We start from the raw sequence: 22,694 nt of genomic DNA on the forward strand, positions 1-22,694 counted from the left end.
TGCTGAATTTGTTGACTCAGAACATCCAATTATCAAATTTCCCGCGACGTGTTTGTTGTCTGTTTAATAAAAAAAAAAACAAATTATTTATATATATATATATATATGTGGATATATTGAGCCGTTGATTAAAAGGATTGAGTTGTTTGGGTAAGCTAAGCTAAAGTGCATCTACACGTCTATAGTCTAAGTTTAAATTGCAATGATTTCTTATGATATGAATTGATAATTGACGATTTGATGAGATGAGTTAGGAAAGAAATAATACAAAAACAAAAGAGACAATCAAACGTTTCATTTTAATTATTTATTTGAATTACTTAATCTTTAGGCATCTTCATCGAACATTATTATTTATTTATGTGTTTGTATATCTTCGTTTTAGTATTTATAGTACATGTTTCATAACTTTAATACATCATAAAAATAATCATAATCATATGAACAAAACAAACTGTAATTGGGATATATGCTTATGCTAAAGCGCAGCTCATTTTAAAAAGATCACACAATGCCCACAAAGTTTTCAGAAAATTGTAAAAAAATACTTATCAAAAATATATATAGATATATAGTTATATATGTATATATGTACTTCGTATTGGAACTGAAACATTTATGCAGCATGCAAATTTATACCAAATTTTTGAGTTTAAACAAAGAATGGCAAAATGATCAAAAATTTACATAATCATAGAGTTGTATAGTGTGTATATATAAATATAGCGTTATCTACTGGATATATGGATAAAATGCAGCTCGCTGTGAACTAGCTGGAATCTAACATTGAATATTTTTGATATTTCGGTTGATAAGTACAAGTTGGGTTTGATTTTCGTACACGCTCTACAATGTTGGGATTGTCTTCGATACGGTTTGCCACACAGTTTGACAAGCATTGGAATGTAATAATAAACAATAATTTTATCGACAGCTCCATTTTCCGATTTTCTCTTCTCTTTGTTTTAAAGTTAAGAAAACCATATAGATTAAGGCTAGCTAAAATGGATTTTAACTACAGAAATCTCTAAAGCAAACGCACACAGCTAAGCGGGCCAACAAAAAACAACAATCAGGGTGCAAGCACGACTATGGGCAGAACTTGGCTGAGTTCCGAGTGATTGGAACTCCAAGCTGCTTCAAACTTGCGTCACGCACTGCGCATATTTGTCCAGTTCGCCGCGTAGCACCCTCACGCGCTCGGTCTCCTCGCGCAGCGTCCGGATCAGCTCCTCGATGGTGCGCTGTTGCGTCAAGACGGTCGTCTCCAACTTATCTAAGCGGCACTCGAGCTCCTGCACTCGTGGCAAGGCGTCTAGGTTGCTTTGATGATTGTTGAGCAACGATGTCGCAGGACTGTCATTCACGCTGACATTGTTGCTCCTCTCCGCTTGCTGCGTACTGCTGGCGTTGTTGCTCGTCTTAACCAGGGGTGACACGCTGCGATTACGTATCGCCAAGCTTTTGGGGCGTGTCGCTCGTGACTCCTCATCGCTGCTCATGGCAGTGGGTGCGGCAATAGGTGCTGCTGCTACTGCTGCTGCTGGTGCTATTGATGTTGTCGCCGTCGTCTTTGCTGCAGACATGCTCTTGGACATGATGGCATCGTGGCTGTTGTTGCTGCTGCTGCTGTTTATAATATTTGTGGTGGCTGACTCCATCTTTTGGCTGCTGCTGCTGCTACTGGTGCTGCTCTCCACGATCATAGACTGCTGCATGATGCTAGATGAGGTCACCGCACTCGATTGCACTTTCGATGCAGTCGTGTTGCTGCTGGTTGCAGTGTTGCTGCTGCTGGTAACGACCGTCGCTTGGTCGGTTGCAAACAGCTTTGAAGTGCGCTCAGCAACGGAAACTGGACCGCCACGGGGCTCCACGTTGGGCGACGACTTTTTGCGCGTCACCTGTGACGCTTTCAGCTCCTCCATCCAGGGCGCCTTTTTCTTTTCCCATTCGCGTGGCTTGGGCTTGGCCAGCTGCGGTTCCTCGCCCATCGAATTGTCATCGGACGAGCCTGTCGCTTGCTTGCCACCAACGCCGCCATCTTCGCTTAACTCGCTGGCGCTGCTGGCCATGCCGCTGCCATTGACATACACCGAATTGTTGTTGCTCTCGCCAAGCACATTGATGGCCGCCGAAGGCGGACGACGTTTGGGCGCCTTGACGCGTCCCGCGCGCATGTCCTGCAATATAGAGCCGCGTTCCACAGTATCAAAGTCCGTATCCTCAACGGCTATGGTAGCCGCACGCCTCATAACCACATTGCCAGAGGCGCCCGATTCGGGCAGCTGTCCGCCTACTAGTTTACTGCCAGCCAATCCATCGGAAACGTCGTGCGATACGGCGCTGGTTAATTTGCTTTCAGCGCTCTTCTTCTTCATGCCGCCGCCCAGAATGCTGCCTGGAAATGCAAATGAAACGAGTATTATTTAGTGGGCATACAGACAAGAAGAAATGAAATTACTCAAACAGAATGCAAATGCGAAGACTCAACTAAAATGTGATATGGTCAAAAAATAATATTGAAGTATTCAAACCATAAATTTCTGAATCTATATAACTATAGTTCTCAAATTAATTTCAGTTTATCTTTTTCATCTTTAATTTCCATAAACTCTTTTAATTCTTTCATTTGCCTACATAATTTTCTTTCTCTCCGTTTCTATTAGTTCCTCTAATTATCTACCTCATCTGTGGTTCCTTCTACATCTTTACTAGTTTTTTGACTTGCTTTGCCGTATCTAAGTCATCTTTAATTGATTCTTATTATTATTAAACTTTTACTTCATTCATTACTTATGCTATATATACCAAATTTATACTTCTTTGTTTTATGTTTAGCCTCATACATACTGTTTATGACCGTATTTGTTATACTTCATGAAAAGCTCTGTTTATACCACATTTCTATTACCGTTTTTGATACTATTTGTAGCTATACTACTTTTTCCAATCGCCCCCGACTCACAAGATTTGTAGCATACAAACAATGTTAGCTACTTTAACTATAACTTTTAATGTTTTTGCAAACATATTTTACTTTTTCTTTTTCAGCCAAGCTACTTTTACTGCTGTCGCATTCAGACATTTACTACTTTTTTTGCTACTAGCACATTCCTTCACATTCTCTGTTAACAAGTCCCAATTTTATGGCCTTTAAGCTAATGCCCACACATAAAGCTATGGCCCTGAACCGTTTCAAGTTGCAAAAAGAAAGCTGAAACTCCAGAGATTTTATTGGGAACTCATAAGTTAGGCCTACCAATTACTACTGCAGCGATTGCACTTTGAGTAACTCCATTTCAATTGAATTTCGCAAACTTACCCGGGACACCACCCGTGGGCGTCTTCTTAAGCGGCACACTGGGCTTCTTGCCCACCACTGGCGGCGTTGGCGACTTCATCTTCTCATCCATGTTGTCCAGACTCTTGCGCAGTTCCGCGTACGTCGCGGCTGAAGTGTTGCTGCTGCTGCTGTTGTTGCTCGTGGATGTTGTTGTTGTTGTTATGATCGTGTTGCCCTGCTGCTTACCAGCGCCACCGGGCAGCTTGCTCAGATCGAGGTTCTTGTTCTCCAACGACTTACGCTGGGCGGCCACAGTGCCAATCGGCAGACCCGTTTCGCTGAGTATATCATTGAGGGAATCGCGAGATCCAAAGCTCTCCTTGCGTCCCGTTGCAGACGAATTGCTGCTGCTGCCCGTCTTCTTGATATAGACCTTCGATGTGGTTGAAGCGCTGCTCTGCTGCTGCTGCGTCACCGCTGTGGTGGTGGTGGTGCTGCTGCTGCTGCTGGAGTTCGTTGTGGTCATGTGGCTCGTGTTGCTTATCTTGCGCTGCGATTGCTGCGTTGTGCCTGCTGCTGCTGCTGCTGATGATGGCTCGTTAATAGGCGCGACTGCAAAAGGGCAGAAAAATGTTGAAATCATTTTAGACAATGAAGTTTTTGTGTTCATCGCTGAATGTGGGCTGCACTTTAGGCCACCCAACAGCAACGATCAGCGTTTGATCAGAAACAACAACAACAACAACACATCGCGCACTTCAAGACGAGTTCCGTCCAGACGAGACAAGTCAGGTCAACTTGAGCTGAGTGTTGCGTTGTGTTGTGTTTATTATTAAAGATGAGCACGTCGCGAGCGTCGGCGTGACTAACATTCAGAATGGCAACGGCCAAACGACTACCGCAACAGCTGAGCTAAGCTGCGCTGAGCGATAATGCAAACAACGAAACGAGTTTCGCTGCTCAACTGTTGCCAAATGTCAATAAATTAACGTGGATGTCAAACAAAGCGCTAGTGGCGTAGGAGCCAAATGCAAAAGCCAATTCACACACAGCAAACTACAAATGATCAGCTAGAGATGCGTGCGTGACACGCACACAGCAATCACAAATCACATGCAACATCTGCACATACTCTAAGCATTATAAGCAAAACAATTCGATGAGTTTGGAAGTATTGCCAAAGACTTTGAAATTAGCTAAAGTATTTAAGAAATTCTATATCAAAATATGAAAATACATTAATTGAACTTAAACAATAAAAGGTCTACCAAAATTTTAATTTAATTATTGAATTTACTTTTCAGAAACGTAAAATGAACACACAATGCATGAACATGCTAAGACAGATCGAGTTGAATGCAGTAAATTGTCCCGTTCGTGTCCCGAGACACGCTCTCATCTCTACTACAAATGGTTTAAGATAAATAGCAAATGTGCGAGGCGCGCATACATAAATAAACAGCAATAAATGTTGTTGATGGCTACAGAAATCAAAGCACACGTTGATTGAGTAACGCTTAAATGTGTAAAGGTCACGCAAAACAAAGCAGCAACAGCGACAGCGACAATAACAACAACGGCAACAATAACAACGTCAGCCAATGGACAGCGGACAAATAAATGACAACAAAAAGTTAGCCATAGAATAGACAGCTTGGCTACGAGTCGTAGATAATTGCAAGTGGCTAAAGCGAATGCGCTGACGACTTTCACTGCTACCAAATGACAAACAGGCGCAAGCAATAATAACAACAAAAGCAGCAGCAGCAAAAAGTTGTGCGCGAATTGAAATTTAATATATGTGATATTTTTATTTATTTATTTATTTATATTTTTATTTTTAAGTATTGAGTAATTGAGCGTCGCTGTTGTTGGTGCTGTTGCCAGCGGCAAAGCGAAGAGCGCGCACAAGCACAAAAAAACGAAAGACTTAGGCAACAAACTTGACTGCCTGCTTTGATTTAATGATGACTGCGTTTCATTTTAACTTTTAACAGGCTAATCATCAATCTCTCGCACACACACACACCACACACACACACATGTGCACATATGCGTGTGTGTTTAATTATATGTTTCAATTTCCACAGCGACAACTCGCAAAGCGCAACAAAAGTTGCCAATTAGCTAAACTCCATGGTTTCGGCCCATGTGGCAAATGCAGTTGCAGAAAGCAGCAAAATGAGCAAAAGAAATCCGCAAGAACGGTAATTGTATCACACGCACCAGTCACAACACCAACAACAACAACAACAATGAAACGAGAGAAGAAATAAAAACTTGCCGCCGCACCAAAAAGAAATATAATTGAATAACGTAAATGGTCAAGAAATCAAAACGTACTGAGCCAAAAAGGTAAACAAAAATGCTGGCAAAGGTACAACAAGCGCTGCTCGGACTTGGGAGAGCGGCATGCCAAGAGAGCCACTCTCTGGCAACATTGTTGATAAGCCAAAAACTAAAGCAATCAAACAATGATGGAAGGGTGCAGAGAGCGGAGAGCGGACAGTGGAGTGGAGAGCGGCTGTCGACAAGTGAAGCGCGCGCATTTTGTTGTTGCGGGGCTCGGCTCTGATAATCGCTGCCTAATGTGCGCCCATAATGAAGTTCAGTGCTCATGATCAAGTTGATTATGTGCGAGCCAGGCTAGAGAGAGCGAGAGAGAGCAAGAGACTCGCAAGCAAAGAGCGCAACATCAAATTGGAACAAAAGCCGCAACAAAAACAATAAACGAAGCACTAAAACCAGTTACAAGTGATGTTTTAATATTGTTGTGCTTTGTGGTTGTTGTTGCGAACGAAGGTGGTTTTGCGTTGCGGTTGTTGCTGCTGTTGTTGTTTTTGCTTTTGCCTTTGGAACTGCGACGTTGACAAAAGCTAATAGCACAGCAAAGCCAGAAAATAAAAAGTATACAAAAATTTGATTTACATGCGAAAAGAGAATTCAGTTGCAACGAATATTGTATACACTTTCTGCTATGAAATGTGCGCTATTCAGATTATCAAAAGAGAAAAACTTTCAAAGAGTAAAATTGAATTCAAAAACTCGGTTTTAACTGCTGATATTTCAGGACGACTTCAAGGGAGATATCAGTTAGAATTATTAATTAAGATTATTCAAATGAGCTTTGAATATAAAAGTAGTTAAGATGCAATTTGATAACCCTGTTCTGGTTGTAACTAAATCATATTATTAAGCAGTGCATAGCTAATAATATAAAGTGCTTTATTAAGAGCAAAAGGCAGACATAAAATCAACTGCAAGTCGTATTTCCTACTGATTATGTTTAGAATTTAAAACCAAATATGTAACAGCTACAATTGGCCTGTAATTAAAGCCAACTACGAACAAATTACTCAACAAAATGTGCAAAATCAACAAAAATATCTATATCTATATAAGGAACATTTTATATATTTTACAGGCAACCGCAAAGTATGCAACATGAGTCGATTTAAATATATAACTTAGCTATATACACATTAACAATATGTAAAATAAAATGCAAAGCAGCAGCTAACTAATTAGGTAAGTGAGTCAAAGCGACGCAGGCGCGTTTTAAGCAGCGCCATAAAAACGCGCAGAAGACGCCAAAGCCTCGCAGGCAACAAAAGACAATGTTTAACAAAAGGCAAGTCAAATAACTAGGCAAACACAAGCAAAAACATAAACAAGTTTAGCCATGCAAATTGACAACTAAAAGCGAAAACAAACATGAAAAACCGCATTCGAAATGGCTAAGGAAAACGATGCCAAGCGAGCTTTGGCTAAGATTTTCCGCGACTGGGTCTAATTTTTCGAGCGCATTGCCGGCGCCAAAGAAAGCCAGATCGAGATGGTAGATAAATAATAATAATAATGAAAATGGAAAATAAATCATAGAAATTATGTACATGGCCAAAAAGAGCCAAGCGATTTTCCATTTCACATCGCAAAGGCCTCGCGGCACGGAGAAAGGAAAATGAAAACTGGCCAAAAACGAAAAGAAAAACTCTGGCGGCTGCCACTGGAAAAACTCGTTTACATACAAATCGTCGTAATAAAGCTGGCCATACGAGCGCCCAAGAACTCGAAAGAGCCGCCGCGCTGCGGTCCCGCTCCCGGACCCGCTGCCCCGCCACCACGGCGTGTGCGTGGCCGCGGACGTGGAGGGGGCAGAGGCGCTGCCGGAACATCAGTGCAGTTTGGTGTGCGTGTGTAGAGTGTATAGAGTGTGTCGAGTGTGGAGTGGAGTGTGTGTGGAACGTGGTGTGTCGTGTAGCAGAGTGTAGTTGTAGTTAGCCGTTGTTGTCGTTGCAATGAAGTTTTTTATTACACACGAAATATTGTAGAAAAGATAGAAGAGGAGTAGAAGAGAGAGAGAGAGAGGGAGAAAAGTGTAGAGGAAAATTACACAGAGCCAACGACATCACATATACATATATATGTATGTATATATACATAAGTAAAAGAAGAAGACGAATAAAAAGTCAAATAAAGAAATACAAATAAAATCTTGAATTACTCGTAGAGCAAGAAAATAGACATAAGAGCGATAGTGAAACGTAAACAAAATGCTAATAAAAGTCGTTCAACAAAATGCAAGTAATAATAAACATAAAGAGAAAAAAATATATATAAAAATTGTTAAGATGATGTTGTTGAAGAGATGAGTCGAGTTGTGCATTGTATGTGTGTGTGAGTGAGTGTGTGTGAAGTGAATCTGAACAGATGTGTGATTCGAGTGTTGTCTGATCATTCAAATTTTGGGCTGTGTTTTTACTATTTGTGAAGAAGTATTTGGTTGCACACAGAGGAGGAGCAACGAACAGATGCATAGATGGATGCACATATATATGTGTACATAAGTCCATATGCATGTCATTTCCTATAATCTATAGATCTATAATCTAGAGAACCTACATGTGATAAGGCACTCTCTATCTGTGTAGGAACTTAGAGCTCGTTAGCTAAGCTGCTTAGTTATTTTCTTATTTTCTTGAAAATAAAAGAAAAGTTATTTCTTTTTGCGTCTAACATTTATATAGTTATATAAGGTCCAATAAGTTATATTGCTCTTCTAGTTGCCCTCTATTAATTCGATATTCTACCTCAACAAACCTTTTCAGTTTCAATTCATTTATTCAGTAATTATCTAAGGGAAACTCCCAAGTGTCTTAGAACAATTTTAAGCGCTTTCTGTGTCTGAACATCTCAAAATAAGACATAGACAATTATTCACTATCACAGTGCAGGCAAATTGTTATCAGTTAGTGATAAACGGGGTTTTTTATATAGATATATAGTATAAGAATTACTTCTAAAATTTAAAAGTTCATTATTGAAACTAAGCAGACAGAGTTGCATCGACATTTTGGTAAGTTGATGGACAAGTCTTATCAGTGTGATAGAGTTGTTTGGGTGGCTTTAACTTCGATTGGTCTATGGCTAAATTTAACACTCGTCACAAATTCGACAAGTTTTTCTTTAATTAATTCAATTAGTGAAACGAAACGTTTATTGACTTTTGTATGGAACGAGTTGGGGACGTCACGTCAATTGACGAGCCGAGCCGAGCCGGTCTGGTCCGCCCGGGCCTGAGTTTTCAATTTCAAATTTCAATTTGGGGAAAATTGCATCCAATTAGACGCAAAGATGCAGCGCAACGAAGATGCGGATGACAGCAAATGACGGCAAATGACGGACGATGAATGCAGTTGACAGAGCGAAATCAAAACTCATCGAGAAATGCCAAATGAGTGCGATAAATTAAATAAATATTGCTGTTATTGTGCACACTCACCTTCTGAGGGCGCCAAGAGTTTGACAAAATTATCGGGAAAGACGCCCACTTTGCCGTTTAGCTCGCCCTTCCACCAGCCCTTGTCCGGCAGCTCCATGCTAATGACATTGATAATGTCGTCCACCTTGAGCTCCAGCTCGTCCTCATTCTGCGGCGCATAGGGAAACTCCACGCGACACATGTCGCGCTGTGGCTTCGGTGGTAACGTGGGCGCAGCAGCAGCAGCAGCAGCAGCCGCAGCCGCAGCAGCTGCTCCACTTGCAACGGCTGTGGACGCCGTGGCTCTGCTTTTCGATTGCTTTGCTGTGGCTGTAGTTGCAGGTGCAACTGCTGCAGGCGCAGCAGCTGCTGTTGTTGCTGTTGCTGTTGTTGTCGCTCCTGCTGCTGCTGCTGCGGCTGCTGTCGCTATGTTGGCAGCTTTTGCTGTTAGCGCCGCTGTCGTGACCGTTGCACCAATCGTTGGCGGCCGCTTGGAGGCCAGAATCGGCGACGGTTCGATATGTTGCACAAAATTCGAGGGAAATACGCCAACTTTGCTGCGCAAACGTCCACGCCACCAGCCTTCCTCGACCTAAATGAGAGCAAAACAGCACAAAAACACATTCTTTTTTCGTATATTCATATTCGCTTTCAGTTCTGTGTTATTGGGTTGCGTCAAAACTTATTGGCAAAGAGGTTAAATGGGGGTTGTGGGCACTAAGTGTATGCGGTTTGTGGTTAAATACATATGTATGCATATATACATACATATAAATGTGTGTGTGTGACTGTGTGTGTGTGCCTGTGTACATACCTCCCCTAGGAATTCAATGACATCACCCACGGCCAGCGTCAGTTCGTCGTCGTTGACTTGTGTGTAACTGTAGATGACTTTACAGCGGCGATTCGATGTCGCTGATTTCTCCCTAAGAGCGTAAAATTCAAATAAAAATGAGAGAGACAAAAGAGTGCACAAATTATATATAAATGTTTGCAAAGAGAGAATTCACAAATTCTGTTCACAATCAATGACACTAGCTGAAAGGCAGCTTTAGAACATGTGCTAAAAGCTGCTTAAATGAGCTTAAAATAGGCAGAATGTTGAAGCGATAGAGTGAGAAAATTTGAAGTATTTACATAAACTCTAAGTCTAATGAGCTTTAAAGCTCATGTGCTGATATTTTAATTTAGTGTCAAGACTTTGGTCTAACTCAAAACTTTCAAGCCAGATAAAATAAGATTTTAGTGAGCTTTAAAGCTCACTTAATATTTTATCAAATAAACAAATGTTTTATATATTTATTTTAAAGATTTTTGTCTGATTCAATGCTTCCAGGCAAATAATATATATATAAATAAAATAAATTGAAAGCTTTTATAAATTTATAAAACACAATCATTTTTTAAATAAATCAACTGTAGACCAAATATTCAATATAATTTTTTAAATATATTATTATTTTAATGGTATATGAAAAATATCAAAAATAAAGCTAATAAAGCTCAGATTAGAGTTGATTTTCTATATTTACAAATTTATGATGCTTATAAAAATAATTTTTTAGCTTTGCTTATATAAGCATGTATAGATTTTTATATTTTTTTAATAATAAAAATGTTTATGTATATTTTATAGCAAAATAAATCTGATTTTCAGCTAATGTCATTTGATTGTAAAATTGATTGCGTCACCAACCTGAGCTGCACTGCCGCACTATCATCGCTGTGGTTGCCATTGCTGCTTGGCTCCAGTACGCGAACAAAGTTATCCGGAAACATGCCCGTTACGCCGGAGGCTTTCAGTGTGCCCTGCCACCAGCCGCCGGGCATCTGTTTGATGCGATGTATGATGGCACCCTTGTGTAGATCCAGTTCATCTGGTTCCTTGGCAGCATACTCGTACTCCACTATTGCACAGATTGCTGCAGAGAGAGACAGACAGAGAGAGAGAGAGAGAGAGAGAGTAAGAAAGAGATACATCATGTAAGTAAGCCAATGGGGTAACCTTATATGGGACACGCGCAATTTTAATGGCAATGTCCAAGTGCACATATTTACTATTGCGCAATCCCCAGTCCGCCAGTCTATCTACCTACCGCCCCTTGCCGCCCACTGGCTAATGTGTTGTCTATCGCTTTGCTACGTGACACTCACATTTTTGTTCATTTTTTTAAAAATGCTTAAAAAGTAAAAGTTACATGACACGCTCTTTGTCTCCATTTTTGGAGCTGCGCTCGGAATGGGAATGATAATACCAAAATAGAAACAAAAAAAACAATACGAAGCGAATCGTGGGCATCAGTCAACTAGGCGTCAAAATTGGGTTAACGATTACTGCTGGCAGTGACTGTGTCCCATGTCAATTGAATTTTCAAAAGCCCCGCATTTTGTTGTGCCATTTGATATGATATGAGGTCTTCTTCTTGCCTCAGTATATATTTCTTATCAGCCATAGACTCGAGATTTGTGGTCAATTAAAATGATGTCATTAGCAACTTTTGCATGACATATATATATATATTAATATCCACATACATATGTTTGCTGTGATGAGTAATTGTGCATACAAGTTGGGCGGCATATTAGAGCAAGAAAAAGAATAACAAATTTGACTTTGCAGTAGACAAAAACTCATCTCAAGCTAATATATTTTAAAGTTTGCATTTCCAACTAATTCATTCTTATTTCATGAATTATAATCGACATTTTCTGTCACTTTTCAAGTGTAGCGCATTTCTCAGTCATTATAACTCATTATGTTCAGACCAGAAATCCCAAAATAAAACAAATTATGTCATGACGCATTATAACAATGCCATAGACAACGATTCATAAATGTATTTCTACAAATATTAAAATTTTGATACAACAATAACAAGAGCAAATACGTATAAGCAACGCTTGACTCGCTCGCCTTCGAAACAATAACAGCAGATCGCAGCTTATTTGGTATTGGAGGCTGCTGCCCCCGCACGAATCACTTTATTTTCGCTACATTTCGTTTTATGATTTAGACATAGAATATATATATACATGATATAAATCGGGTGAGACACATAATGAGGCACAAGCGGAAACATTTATTGACTTAAGGTTGAGAGAGGAGTGCGAAAGGAAACTAGAATCTGCGATAAAAATACAAAAAACGTTGATAAACAACTTGAATACTATAAAATACTATAAGAGTATATAAATACCCTACGAACTGGTCAAAATGTTGATAAAGAACCGAACAACAACAAGTCTACAAAGGCATAAGTTTATATTGTCGCATAACCATTCATTTGTATTGAAAACGAGCAACCTCTTCAGGCCATTCATAGGGTATTCGAGCAAATAAATAAATTCCAATTGAACGTGATGTTCTTGGGCGTATCAGTGAATGCATTGCATGTTCTTTATGTGGGCCAATGAGACTGGGCCAGTTTTATAGCCAGACAATCAGAAGTCCAACAAATGACGTGTTGCGCTCGAATGCTGAGGATTGCATTTGGAATGGGCAAGTGGATAGCTGTGGCACTTGGAGACTTAGAGTGTAAACCATTTAGCAGTGCGTAATAGCTGAAGCGGACTGACTCTAATGACATCCATAATGAACAATTATGACGGACTGTTAAGTGAATCGAAATGCTTTCAATTTGACGCAAGGTGTTCGGGGCCGCTGAGGGTAGAGAGGAGCAGACCACCGACGTTGAAGTGCCTGCCAAAAGCAATCTAAAGCAGCTTTGTGTGGCGCACATAATAATTTCACTTTATTTGCAGACGACGACAACATTAAAAGTTGCACAAGACCAAGGAAAGCGGGAGGGAAAGAGAGCGCAAGAGAAAGAGAGAGTAGCGACAGAGAGAAGTGGCAAAAGTGCTGGAGCCAACGTTGAAGTCGCTGCCGATTTGTAACTGGGCCAACACGGCCGTATTTCAGTTACAGTTTAACCCCACGCCAAAGCCAAACAAAGCGAGAGCCAAATGAACCTTTAATGTGGTTTTTGTTACTGTCGCCGCACACCCTATAAACTGACTGAGAGCGGGCATAAGACACTGCGCGAGTGCTTTGGGCAACAAGCCAATGGAAAGCATAAAACTGATTATACTTAATAAATAGTTTGTGCTAAGTAGTTAAGTAGTGTACGGTTAGCCACGCATGCCAATTGGAATCCATGCAAAAATCAAAGGAATACAATCAATATTAATTTATGTACTTATGTTACTATGCTGCAGGGCATCTATGAGTCGAGCACTGACATTTCTCATTTGTTCTTTTTTTCCTTTTATATTTTCTTTCTTTTGGCCAAACACATCGCATCTGAATGTGCGCTTTAATAAACCAACAGACAGCGAACACAAAGCTCACAAAGCTAACAACTACAAATGCAATCTGACTACACACACACATACATTTACATTGTAGAATGGGAAGCATGCAACGACGAGCGAGCAGAGCGTTGCTTGTGAAATGAGGCGCGCCAGCTAAATGCTGAGAAATGGTGAAAAGTTGCAGCATTAAGTGGTGAAAACTACCACCACGAACAACAACAACAACAACTAGTACTACTACTACTACTAATTCTACTACTACTGCTACAACAACAACAGCAATATGAGCGACAGCCGCTGAAAAATGAGGCGACGACCATGGCGCGCGGTGTCGTGTGAAAAATCCAACTGGGAAATCGTGCAAATGTGTCAAAATTGAAGAAAATGACAAGCTTGTAGTCCACACTTTTGACCGCCAGAGGGCGTTTATGTGTGTAGTGGGCGTCTTCAAATGGGATGAGCTGTGCTTAAAAGGCTGACTCAATGTCAAAAAAATCCAAGTCGCTTAAATTGGCCATAAAAATATGCAAATCTTAAATATGAACAATAATTTATCAGAGACTCGATTGATTTACAAATGGAAATGCGCTATAAAGCGAGTGTTTTGTAACTGTCTCAGAATGGAATTTAGGCCAAAGCAACATTTCATAATGTAAATGGCACACTTGATAAGAGAATTTGCATACAATATAGTTACATCAGTCAATAGAGATATGCGACCTTTTGCTAAAACAGTTGCTGAACTGTAAGTCCGTCTTATCAATTAATAAAATGAAAAATTGATAACTCAGCTAAGGTGAATTGCGGCATAGAGAAGGGATTAAAGAGCTCTTTAGAAACCCGTAAGCAAACCTCTTTATGCTTGATTACTTACTTGTTTGCCTTGACGAATAGATCATTTAACTATATGTGTGAAGAGTGAGATTATTGAACCTTATCCAGATGATTAATAGCTTTCTCGACCTTTTCATTCCCCAGCTTTGATAGCAATGCCCTTTCTTTGAGCTGCTCTATTGAGCTGTTGACCACAGTTGTCGAATGTGTTGGGCAGTTAACAAAGTGACGCATGGAAATGAATCAATTTGCAGGCCACATAAAAAGCGCACCTGGTTGCAACGCTTATATATTATGAGGGTAAAAGGTTCAACCGGTTCTAGTGGCACACCAACACCTCGTATAGGTGTGGGTGTGCGTGTGTATGAAGATAAATTCCCCCCATTTTGTCTGCACTTGAAGAAACACATGCTAATTGGCTTAGGAATCAGTTTTTGGCTGGCTTTGTCTATATCGCTTGAGCCATGAACCGTAAATGTTAAATTGCGTTTGCCTGAGTTTTAACACACTTAAAAGAAGCCAAAAATGGTATGGGGCGTGGCTGGTAGCAATAAATTTAAAAAATACTTGATTCTCTCAGCCACACTTGGTTTGTCAGCAAACTAGGGTGAACGAGCAGGTGAAAAGCCACAAAAAGGTTGTGTTTACGACTGACTCTCTTTCAGAACTAGGTCAGGCGGGGTGCTATAAGAAAATCATAAAAACTAATTGAAACACCTAGTGCCCAAAACACATTATAAGAAATGTAAATTAATTAGTTTAAGCACCAAGAAAATTAGATAAAACATTGAAAGTACGTGAAGCATATATTATATACAAAATATATGAAGCAAAGTTGTCTCAACTCAGATTTCTTTATATAGTTAATGTGACTCAACCTTGAATAAGTCAAAATATGTCAAACACTATTAGAAATTTATAAAATTCATATCGAATTTATATGTTTGCGTAAAGCCTCTGTCTTAGTGTCAGAATAAGTCCATAGCAGATTCAATTTGTTAAAGTTGAAAACTTTTCGAAAATACTTAAAGCAGGTTGCAATATTTAACAAATTAACAAAAAATTAAACAAATAATAAATATAAAATTTAATTCATTACAATTTAATGACTCGCTTAGCACATATTTAGGACAATTAAAACACTCAGCTCTATCTACGTAAGTCCTTTTTACTGCAGTTCCCATGGGCTCGTCCTTGAACCTTGTTACATTTATGACCTTTATGTTTGCTCTAGTTGACTGACATGTAACGGTAATTGAGAAAAACTCAGGGCCAAGGTCACAGTTGACGCCGCAAAGGCGTTGCGTGCCAAATGACGAGGAAAACATCAAAGTAAACAAAATGTTGACAAAGCCAACAAATTGCCGAAAATTGAATACACTTGCCAATAAGAGGTAAATGTTTGTATACTTAACATTATGTATATAAATATATTTATATTATTCAGATTCAGATCGTATAGCCTGAAAATATAAATATATATATTTATATAAAAATTTATATAAACATATATAAATATAAATATAAATATAAATATAAATATAAATATAAATATAAATATAAATATAAATATATTTATATTATTCACATTCAGAAATCATTTATCAACATTTATTAAATGTATTGTATGTACATTGCAATGGAAAATGTATATACCCCATGAAGTGCTTGTGGGAGAAACTTCACGTATTTTCCCGGTGAATTGTGTGCTTCAATAATTAGCTTCTGGCAGTTATTTAGTTATCGCAATGAATGAATCACGGCGTCAAGACAGTGTAATCCGAGCTGATAAAAGACAAACTATTCACTGCTACCTAATATTGAGTGTGTGTGTGTGTGTGTATGAATGTGTTTCATGTGTGTGGGTGTGTGTGGCGCATAAGCTTATCAGAGCAGCGTCTATTCATGTGTGTGTCATGCAGCTTGATTAAGTCATTTGGTTTGGGTGTCATTGTCACACGCGTGATTCGGCACGACCAAGACCACGACCACGCCCACAGCTGCACTTAAGCAAACTAGTGCCCACAGCTCCACACCCACAACCACAGATATTGCATTTTTCATTGCCAAGGCCAAGCAGTTAAATTGGAAAACGCATGCGCTTGATTTATGCGCCGTCGCAACGCGTCGTTTGTTTAATTAAAAAAGACTTTACGATGGAAAGTGTGTGCGTGTGTTAGTGTGTGTTTGAAAGATGAAAGACTAAACGACTAATAAATATACGTGTGTACACTCAGAGCTATGTGGGGGCGTCGGCCAAGTGCGCAACTTGACTAGCAGCCAGAGGTCAGCTGGCCATTAAGAGCCTCTTGTTGATTACATTTTCCTAATGGTACTTCATTCAGACCAAAGCGCTTTTCCATTGCACTAGGAAACGTTATTTATGCTGTGCTATTTATAGATATAATTAGTTAAGAGATTGCATATTGCAGTCATGAATGGAATGCTTTCTATGTTTTTATATCTTCAACAAAGTGGGGCCAACAAATACAATTGCTCTTGGGGACTGACATCTAGAGATTTTGCTTTTGAATTCAGAATTTCCTTTAAGTTTACCAAATAAAATCTTCACATTTTGAACTATATATAATGAGAAGATGAACATTTTGGCTGTGTGTCAAGTTTCTTGACTTTCGCTCTACTCAAAGTCTCCACTTCCATTTCTCGAACTTGTAGAGTTAAGAGACTGAAATCTTCATTCTCATTTCATCTTTCATTTCACTCCACTCAAAGAAAAACTGGAACAATGCTTAAGCACTTCAAGTCATCTATGTTTAATTGAGTAAGATACTTGAGTCAACGCTTTTCCATTCAATTTGTTTGGCAAGCAGTGGAAAATTCTTGGAATTGAATTTGTTTAAGGAACAGTTACTTTTCACTTATAGAGTTTCAATTAAACAATTGCGACAGTCGAGCGCTATTGAAGGGGCCAGAACGAGGCCAGAGGGTACGTTGAAGACGAGGCCTTGAGTTCAGTTGACGCTTATCAGTTCAATGATATGCGTACATATATATGTGTGTAAATATATGTGTGTAAGTGTGAGTGTGTTTGTGTTTGGATTGTTTTGTGTTTATATGGCTTGGCTGACTCGCTTGCGCCCGCATTTCTTGTTTCTTGTTGTTTGCAACCAGAATTAATGATGCCTAAACAATTGACTGATAAAGAGCATAAAGCGTATGTCTCACAAAATGTCGCCCAATCAGCCAAGCAGCATAAATACACACTCACACACACACACGCAGTCATGCCTAGATTTATTCATACCTGCACACACATATGTATAAACTTACATAACGTGTGGTTGTTTAAGCAGCGCAAACATTTACTAAACTTGGCATAGTTTTTCATTATTTATACGTTTATGCATTGGAAATTGTTTACAGAATAACGGGTATATTAGCTTACTGCATAGCACTCTAAGAAAAATAAGAGAACTGTGTTATACAGGTTAAATGACATAGTTCTTGTAGATATATTACTTAGAGATAATCAAATGTTTTTCTTATCCTTATTAATTAATTTAAGATTTTAAATATAAAATCTCCAAATATATAGAATTTCTATATCTAAATATATACTCAAAAAAAATGGTATCTCATAGTCAAACATAATCAAGACTGGGTATTTGCTAGTCAAGCAGTAATTTATTTGATAATTATTTTTCAGTGTCAGACGAAAGTTGAGCAGCACAAAAGTTTTGTACCGTGCAAAACTCGATATGTTTCCATATAAATTTGTAAAAAAAAAAAAATAGAAAAAAAAGAAAAACAAAAACTGTACGCTCTGATAAGTTGGCGATAAGATAAACGAAGGCAGAGCAAAAAAATGCCAGCACATTTCGACTACTTCCACATCGAGCAGTTGTTGGGAGCTGACTCAAAGCCCTCGAATGGACTGCAAATAATATGCATTCACAGTTATTTGCATGCGGGTGATTGTTCCATTGGTGGGGAGAGAGTCTAAGCACATAAAATCCGCATAATTTTGTAGCTGCTCGGCGTTCGCAGTTCGCATTCGTCGTGACACAACTTCAGACCTGATGAATCATCCATCCACTCGATTATGAATGCGAATGGGTTAAGAAATTGTAGGCAAATTCAGGGAAAGGGAGTCAGCTCATGGGCTGGGCAATGCTTTAAGCCATTGGCCCACGCACGAGCTGAGCCACAAGAGAAGGATGGAAAAGAAGCAGAAGCAGAAGAGAAAAGTAATTGCCACACCCACAAGACACAAGACCCAAGGCTTGCCACAAGCAATTTATCAAATGGCAACCGGCGCAACTGATAAGCGATTCGTATTAAAATAAAAGATTTCAAAAAATCATTTTATGAAAAAATAAAAATAGGAATATAAGCGTGCGCTAGGCGAGAATGCCCAACGGCTGGATACCCTGCACATGCCTTACAAATTATATATGTGTAAAGAGAAAGAGAGAGAGAGAGAGAGAGGATGAGTAAAGTCTCTGTCTAATTATAAGACTTTAGTTTCATTTAGGAATAGCCGACTTCATTGACTGCCTGACTAGAATATACCTGGTACATTTATAATTTTCCCTGTCAAATTGGAAAATATTTTTCATAAGTTGTGTGTATATGCACACTTTTGCACTCGAAGATAGCATGCCTGACTTTCAGATACCCTGTATATATACTTCACTCAAACTGTTAATGACTTAGCTCTTTTAGCTTCGCATTCAAATAGCGCTGATTTCTATGAAACGAACATATTTCTAGAGTCTTTTATGGAATGCCGCCAATCTACAAAATACCCATTACTAATCATTTTTTAATGGATATATTATTATTATTAAAAATCAGAAACAACCACTGTTGTGTTGTTGTGTGTCCGGGCATTTCCTGTTGGTCATCAGCTTCATTTATGGTTTGCTGCTGTTTCGCTTTTGTATTCTTCAAGATTTTTCACTTTTAGTTTTCAAATCGAATCACTTAAAAACAACAACGGAAGAAAGCAACGGCGTCTTTTGTTCGGGATGCAAATGCGACCCAGACAAAACCATTCCAGACGAGCCCCATTGTGTGCCTCAAATTGCTCATCAAAAGAAATCATCAGCGAAGCAGATAGGCGGCTGTCGGGTGTCGGCTGTAAGCTGAGTATATGCAACCCAATCAGCTATATTATCAGCTACATCAACAACAACAACAATGAACATTTAAACAATCTTGAGGTTGACAAAGAAAGCAAAACCATGTTTTATTAATATTGCACGCTCAACGACTCTGCTCTATCCTTATCAGAGAAGTCGTAGAGTGCACATATACACAAACACACGCACACACACATATATATATATATATATATATATATATATATATATATATATATATATATATATACTGCAAGTTATAGTCTATAACCGTTAGCTGTCAATCTCCTGTTTTCACATGCCCTAACAGCTGCAAAGGTTAAAGGTTAAATGCTGGCATTATGTCACATGATTTCAATGATATATAAAAGATAATGCTTTAAATATACATATGACAATATGCATACATATATGTAAATATATATAATAATATGAACGAAAGCAGAAAGAAAGAATAACAACATTAATTATTTAAATTAATATATTTTCTTTGTTAAGTCGGAAAATTTCCAGACAGTACAGCTTCCCAAGTTGCTAGTTGCGAAGAGTTAAATGTTTGTTCAGAAAAATAGGAGCGCTGCACTTCCCTAAATATAAACCAAATAAAATTTTACTTGTTTCGATCGAAAATAAAACGGTGCACACTTTTTGTTTAGAATTGAATTAAGAACAAAATTCTATTACTTTCGATCAGAATTCAATGTTTTTCTCGATTTTAAAGAGAGATATATTGAGCCTCTCCTGTTTATTAAAATAGTAGTGCTGAATGAAAGTAGTAGACAAAAATAAATAACAATAGTAAAATTTAGAATAAATGCTATCAACAGTAAGTGCAAGTTATATTTGTTTAAATTTATTGTTTTCAAAATGTTTTTATTTAATTGGCTAGAGAAAATAATTTTACCTGGCAGAATAAAAAATCAAGGCAAAACTTATAAAGAAATTGAGAATACTGTTAGATGCACAGCTCTTACAATATTTAACACCACACACATACATATATATATAAACATCAAATTTCTAGAAATGACTTCAATTTCTCCTTTGCCAAACAAAAACTTGTTTTTCAATTTGCACTTCATTCCCATACATCGATGTATAATATAACCCGAACAAATTATTGATAATTAGTGGTTTGTTGACTATATACCAGAATACTATAAAAGGTAGACTATATTATAGTATATACAATATATATACTATAACTCTATCAATACTTAAAGAAAATCCAATATTATTATCAATCCCTTCATAAGACATGTACGACTTCTGTTGAAAGTTCTGTCCTAAACTAGGTTTACGAAACTTAGTATTATAAGTCGAAACATTAGATTCTTCTAAAAGCTGGCGCGCTTACCAACTCTGTTCTGCCACTCACACCGTTTCTACCTGGTTCAGTTTCTACAAATCCAAATCTTTTGTCTTAGCCATTCACATTATGCTTCCCATCAAAGTCCCGCACGTTCGCAGCCAAAACAAAAGCCAAAAAAACTCTTTAAACTCTTTGCCGCATGAAATCATCAACAACAAATTCTTTTTTTTTACAAAAATAAATAAAATAATAAAAAAAATAAAGTCAACTGTAAAACTGGTTTCAAACCTTTTTTATTATTATTTTCTTATTTGACTTGAGTTGAGCTGAGCCTCTGCGAAAATCTAAAATCTTTGTGCTGCGTACGTTAACGTTAAATTTAAGTACCGCAATTTGTATTTGCAACTGCAACAATAAATTTGTTGTGTTAATGTCCTTGTGGAAAAAAAACTAGAAACTTTGCACGCCCACCCTGGGACACACCCAACAATGCGAATGGACGCGCAAAGCGCAGAGCACAAAAGGCATAGATAAACGGACCCACCCTAAAAACATAGCCAACAGCAGTGTCAGCAGCAGCAGCAACAACAATAACAACAGCAAAACTGCAGCAAGGCACGAATTTCATAGTTTTTTTTTTTATTTTTTTTTTGTTTGTGTTCACTTTTCTACATTTTCGTCATCGTCTTCTTGTTATTCCTCAGCATACTTACTTTTGTCCATGTTGTTGTTGTCGGCGTCGTTTCGCCAGGAAGCAATTGCGTCGCAGTCGCGTCGCAGCAGCACCAGCCGTTGCCGTCGTCGACGTCGTCGTCAGCCGCGGCAGTTCAATGGACGGACTCCGTGTCCGTGTCTTTCGGGCCAACAACAACACGCGCTGTCGACGACTTTTCCTGTGCCGCCCCCGGAGTATCAAGGTATGAATCACGCGCGTTGTTCTGTTTACACACACACATGCACTAGAGGCACAGACAGACACGCTTATAAATTGTTTCTCTTCTTTTTTTCTTTTTAAGAAATACTTGGAATTAAAACGCTTTTTGCGTGTTTTATTTTGACCCTATTCGCAGCTAAAGAACCAGAATGGGAATTAATTAAAATATATGTATATACATAACACAAAAAATATATAACATTAAAAAACAGCGGCAGCTCAGAGTTTTCAAGAGTCCGCACAAAATGCAGAGGCAGCGGCAGCGACGACAGCAGACCCAGCAGCAGATAAAACAGCAGCAAAAGCTGCGTTTATAACGGCGCACTTTACAAATTCACGTCACGTCGGATCCACTTGTATGTATTTACAACTACAACTACAGCTACAACTACAACAACTGGGCCTGGCCTGAAGCTGCTTGCTTTCTCACTCAACAGAACGTTTACAGTGCAGCCGCTGTTTCTTCTTCTTTGCATTGCCACAGCCACTTTCGTATGCACTTTTCGCCTGCGTTTTATTTACTTTGCTTTGTTATTGATTTTCGCCATTTCACACTTTAATACACACGTACACACACGCATACGCATATGCAGATGCAGATATTCAGATGGCGACTCTAACTAAGACACTATTTATTACCGATTTCCTCAAATTGATAAATAGCTCAATTCGTTTGCAACCAATTCAAACTGGCTAACTAAATTTTTTGTTAATACAAGCGTCAAGCGAGCGACGACACACAAAAACAATGCTAAGTGGCCGCAAAGGAACTTCGTCGACCGTATAAACAGCTAAACAGCCGCTCGGTTAAAGTGCGCGCAGACAACTGCGGACAGAGGCACTAGTGTGACCGTTTCACTTTCGCAGTAATAATACTTATCTTTCAACTAAATACTAACAGCAATTCCCGAAACTAATTGAGACTGGTATTTTATTATATATATTTTCTTATATTATTTTATTATATATATTTTCTTATATTATTTTATTATATATATATTCTTATATATATTTTTCAGCTCTGATAAGCTAAATTCGGATCATTTCGCCATCATAAGCCCCAAAATATTATATGCTATCATTGCTGGATCTGTATGACCTCTACATATAATACGATGAGTTTCAATTAACAGTTAATAACAAATAAT

The 22,694-nt window shown here is 38.6% G+C and overlaps 1 protein-coding gene across 3 annotated transcripts; it reads right to left on the bottom strand.

Moving 5' to 3' along the window:
• On the bottom strand, positions 1-22,374 carry LOC111601985 (serine-rich adhesin for platelets). Of its 3 annotated transcripts, none has more exons than XM_023318869.2 (8): positions 22,186-22,374; positions 21,326-21,682; positions 10,744-10,969; positions 9,862-9,973; positions 9,069-9,639; positions 3,326-3,898; positions 1,159-2,401; positions 1-59 (listed from the first exon to the last, which is right to left on the bottom strand). In XM_023318869.2, the coding sequence occupies exons 2-8, from the start codon at positions 21,333-21,335 to the stop codon at positions 17-19; spliced, it is 2,778 nt and encodes a 925-aa protein (XP_023174637.2). In that variant the 5' UTR covers positions 21,336-21,682; positions 22,186-22,374; the 3' UTR covers positions 1-16. The 3 variants fall into 3 exon arrangements, with proteins under 3 accessions (XP_023174637.2, XP_023174638.2, XP_023174639.2); XM_023318870.2 differs by having other exon boundaries at positions 22,069-22,374; XM_023318871.2 differs by lacking the exons at positions 9,069-9,639; positions 9,862-9,973; positions 10,744-10,969; positions 21,326-21,682; positions 22,186-22,374 and adding an exon at positions 5,579-5,602.
• Between the last annotated feature and the right edge of the window lie 320 nt (positions 22,375-22,694).

The sequence above is a fragment of the Drosophila hydei genome, unplaced genomic scaffold (assembly GCF_003285905.1).
Source record: "Drosophila hydei strain 15085-1641.00,03,60 unplaced genomic scaffold, DhydRS2 tig00008119-arrow-pilon, whole genome shotgun sequence".
Lineage (NCBI taxonomy): Eukaryota > Metazoa > Arthropoda > Insecta > Diptera > Drosophilidae > Drosophila > Drosophila hydei.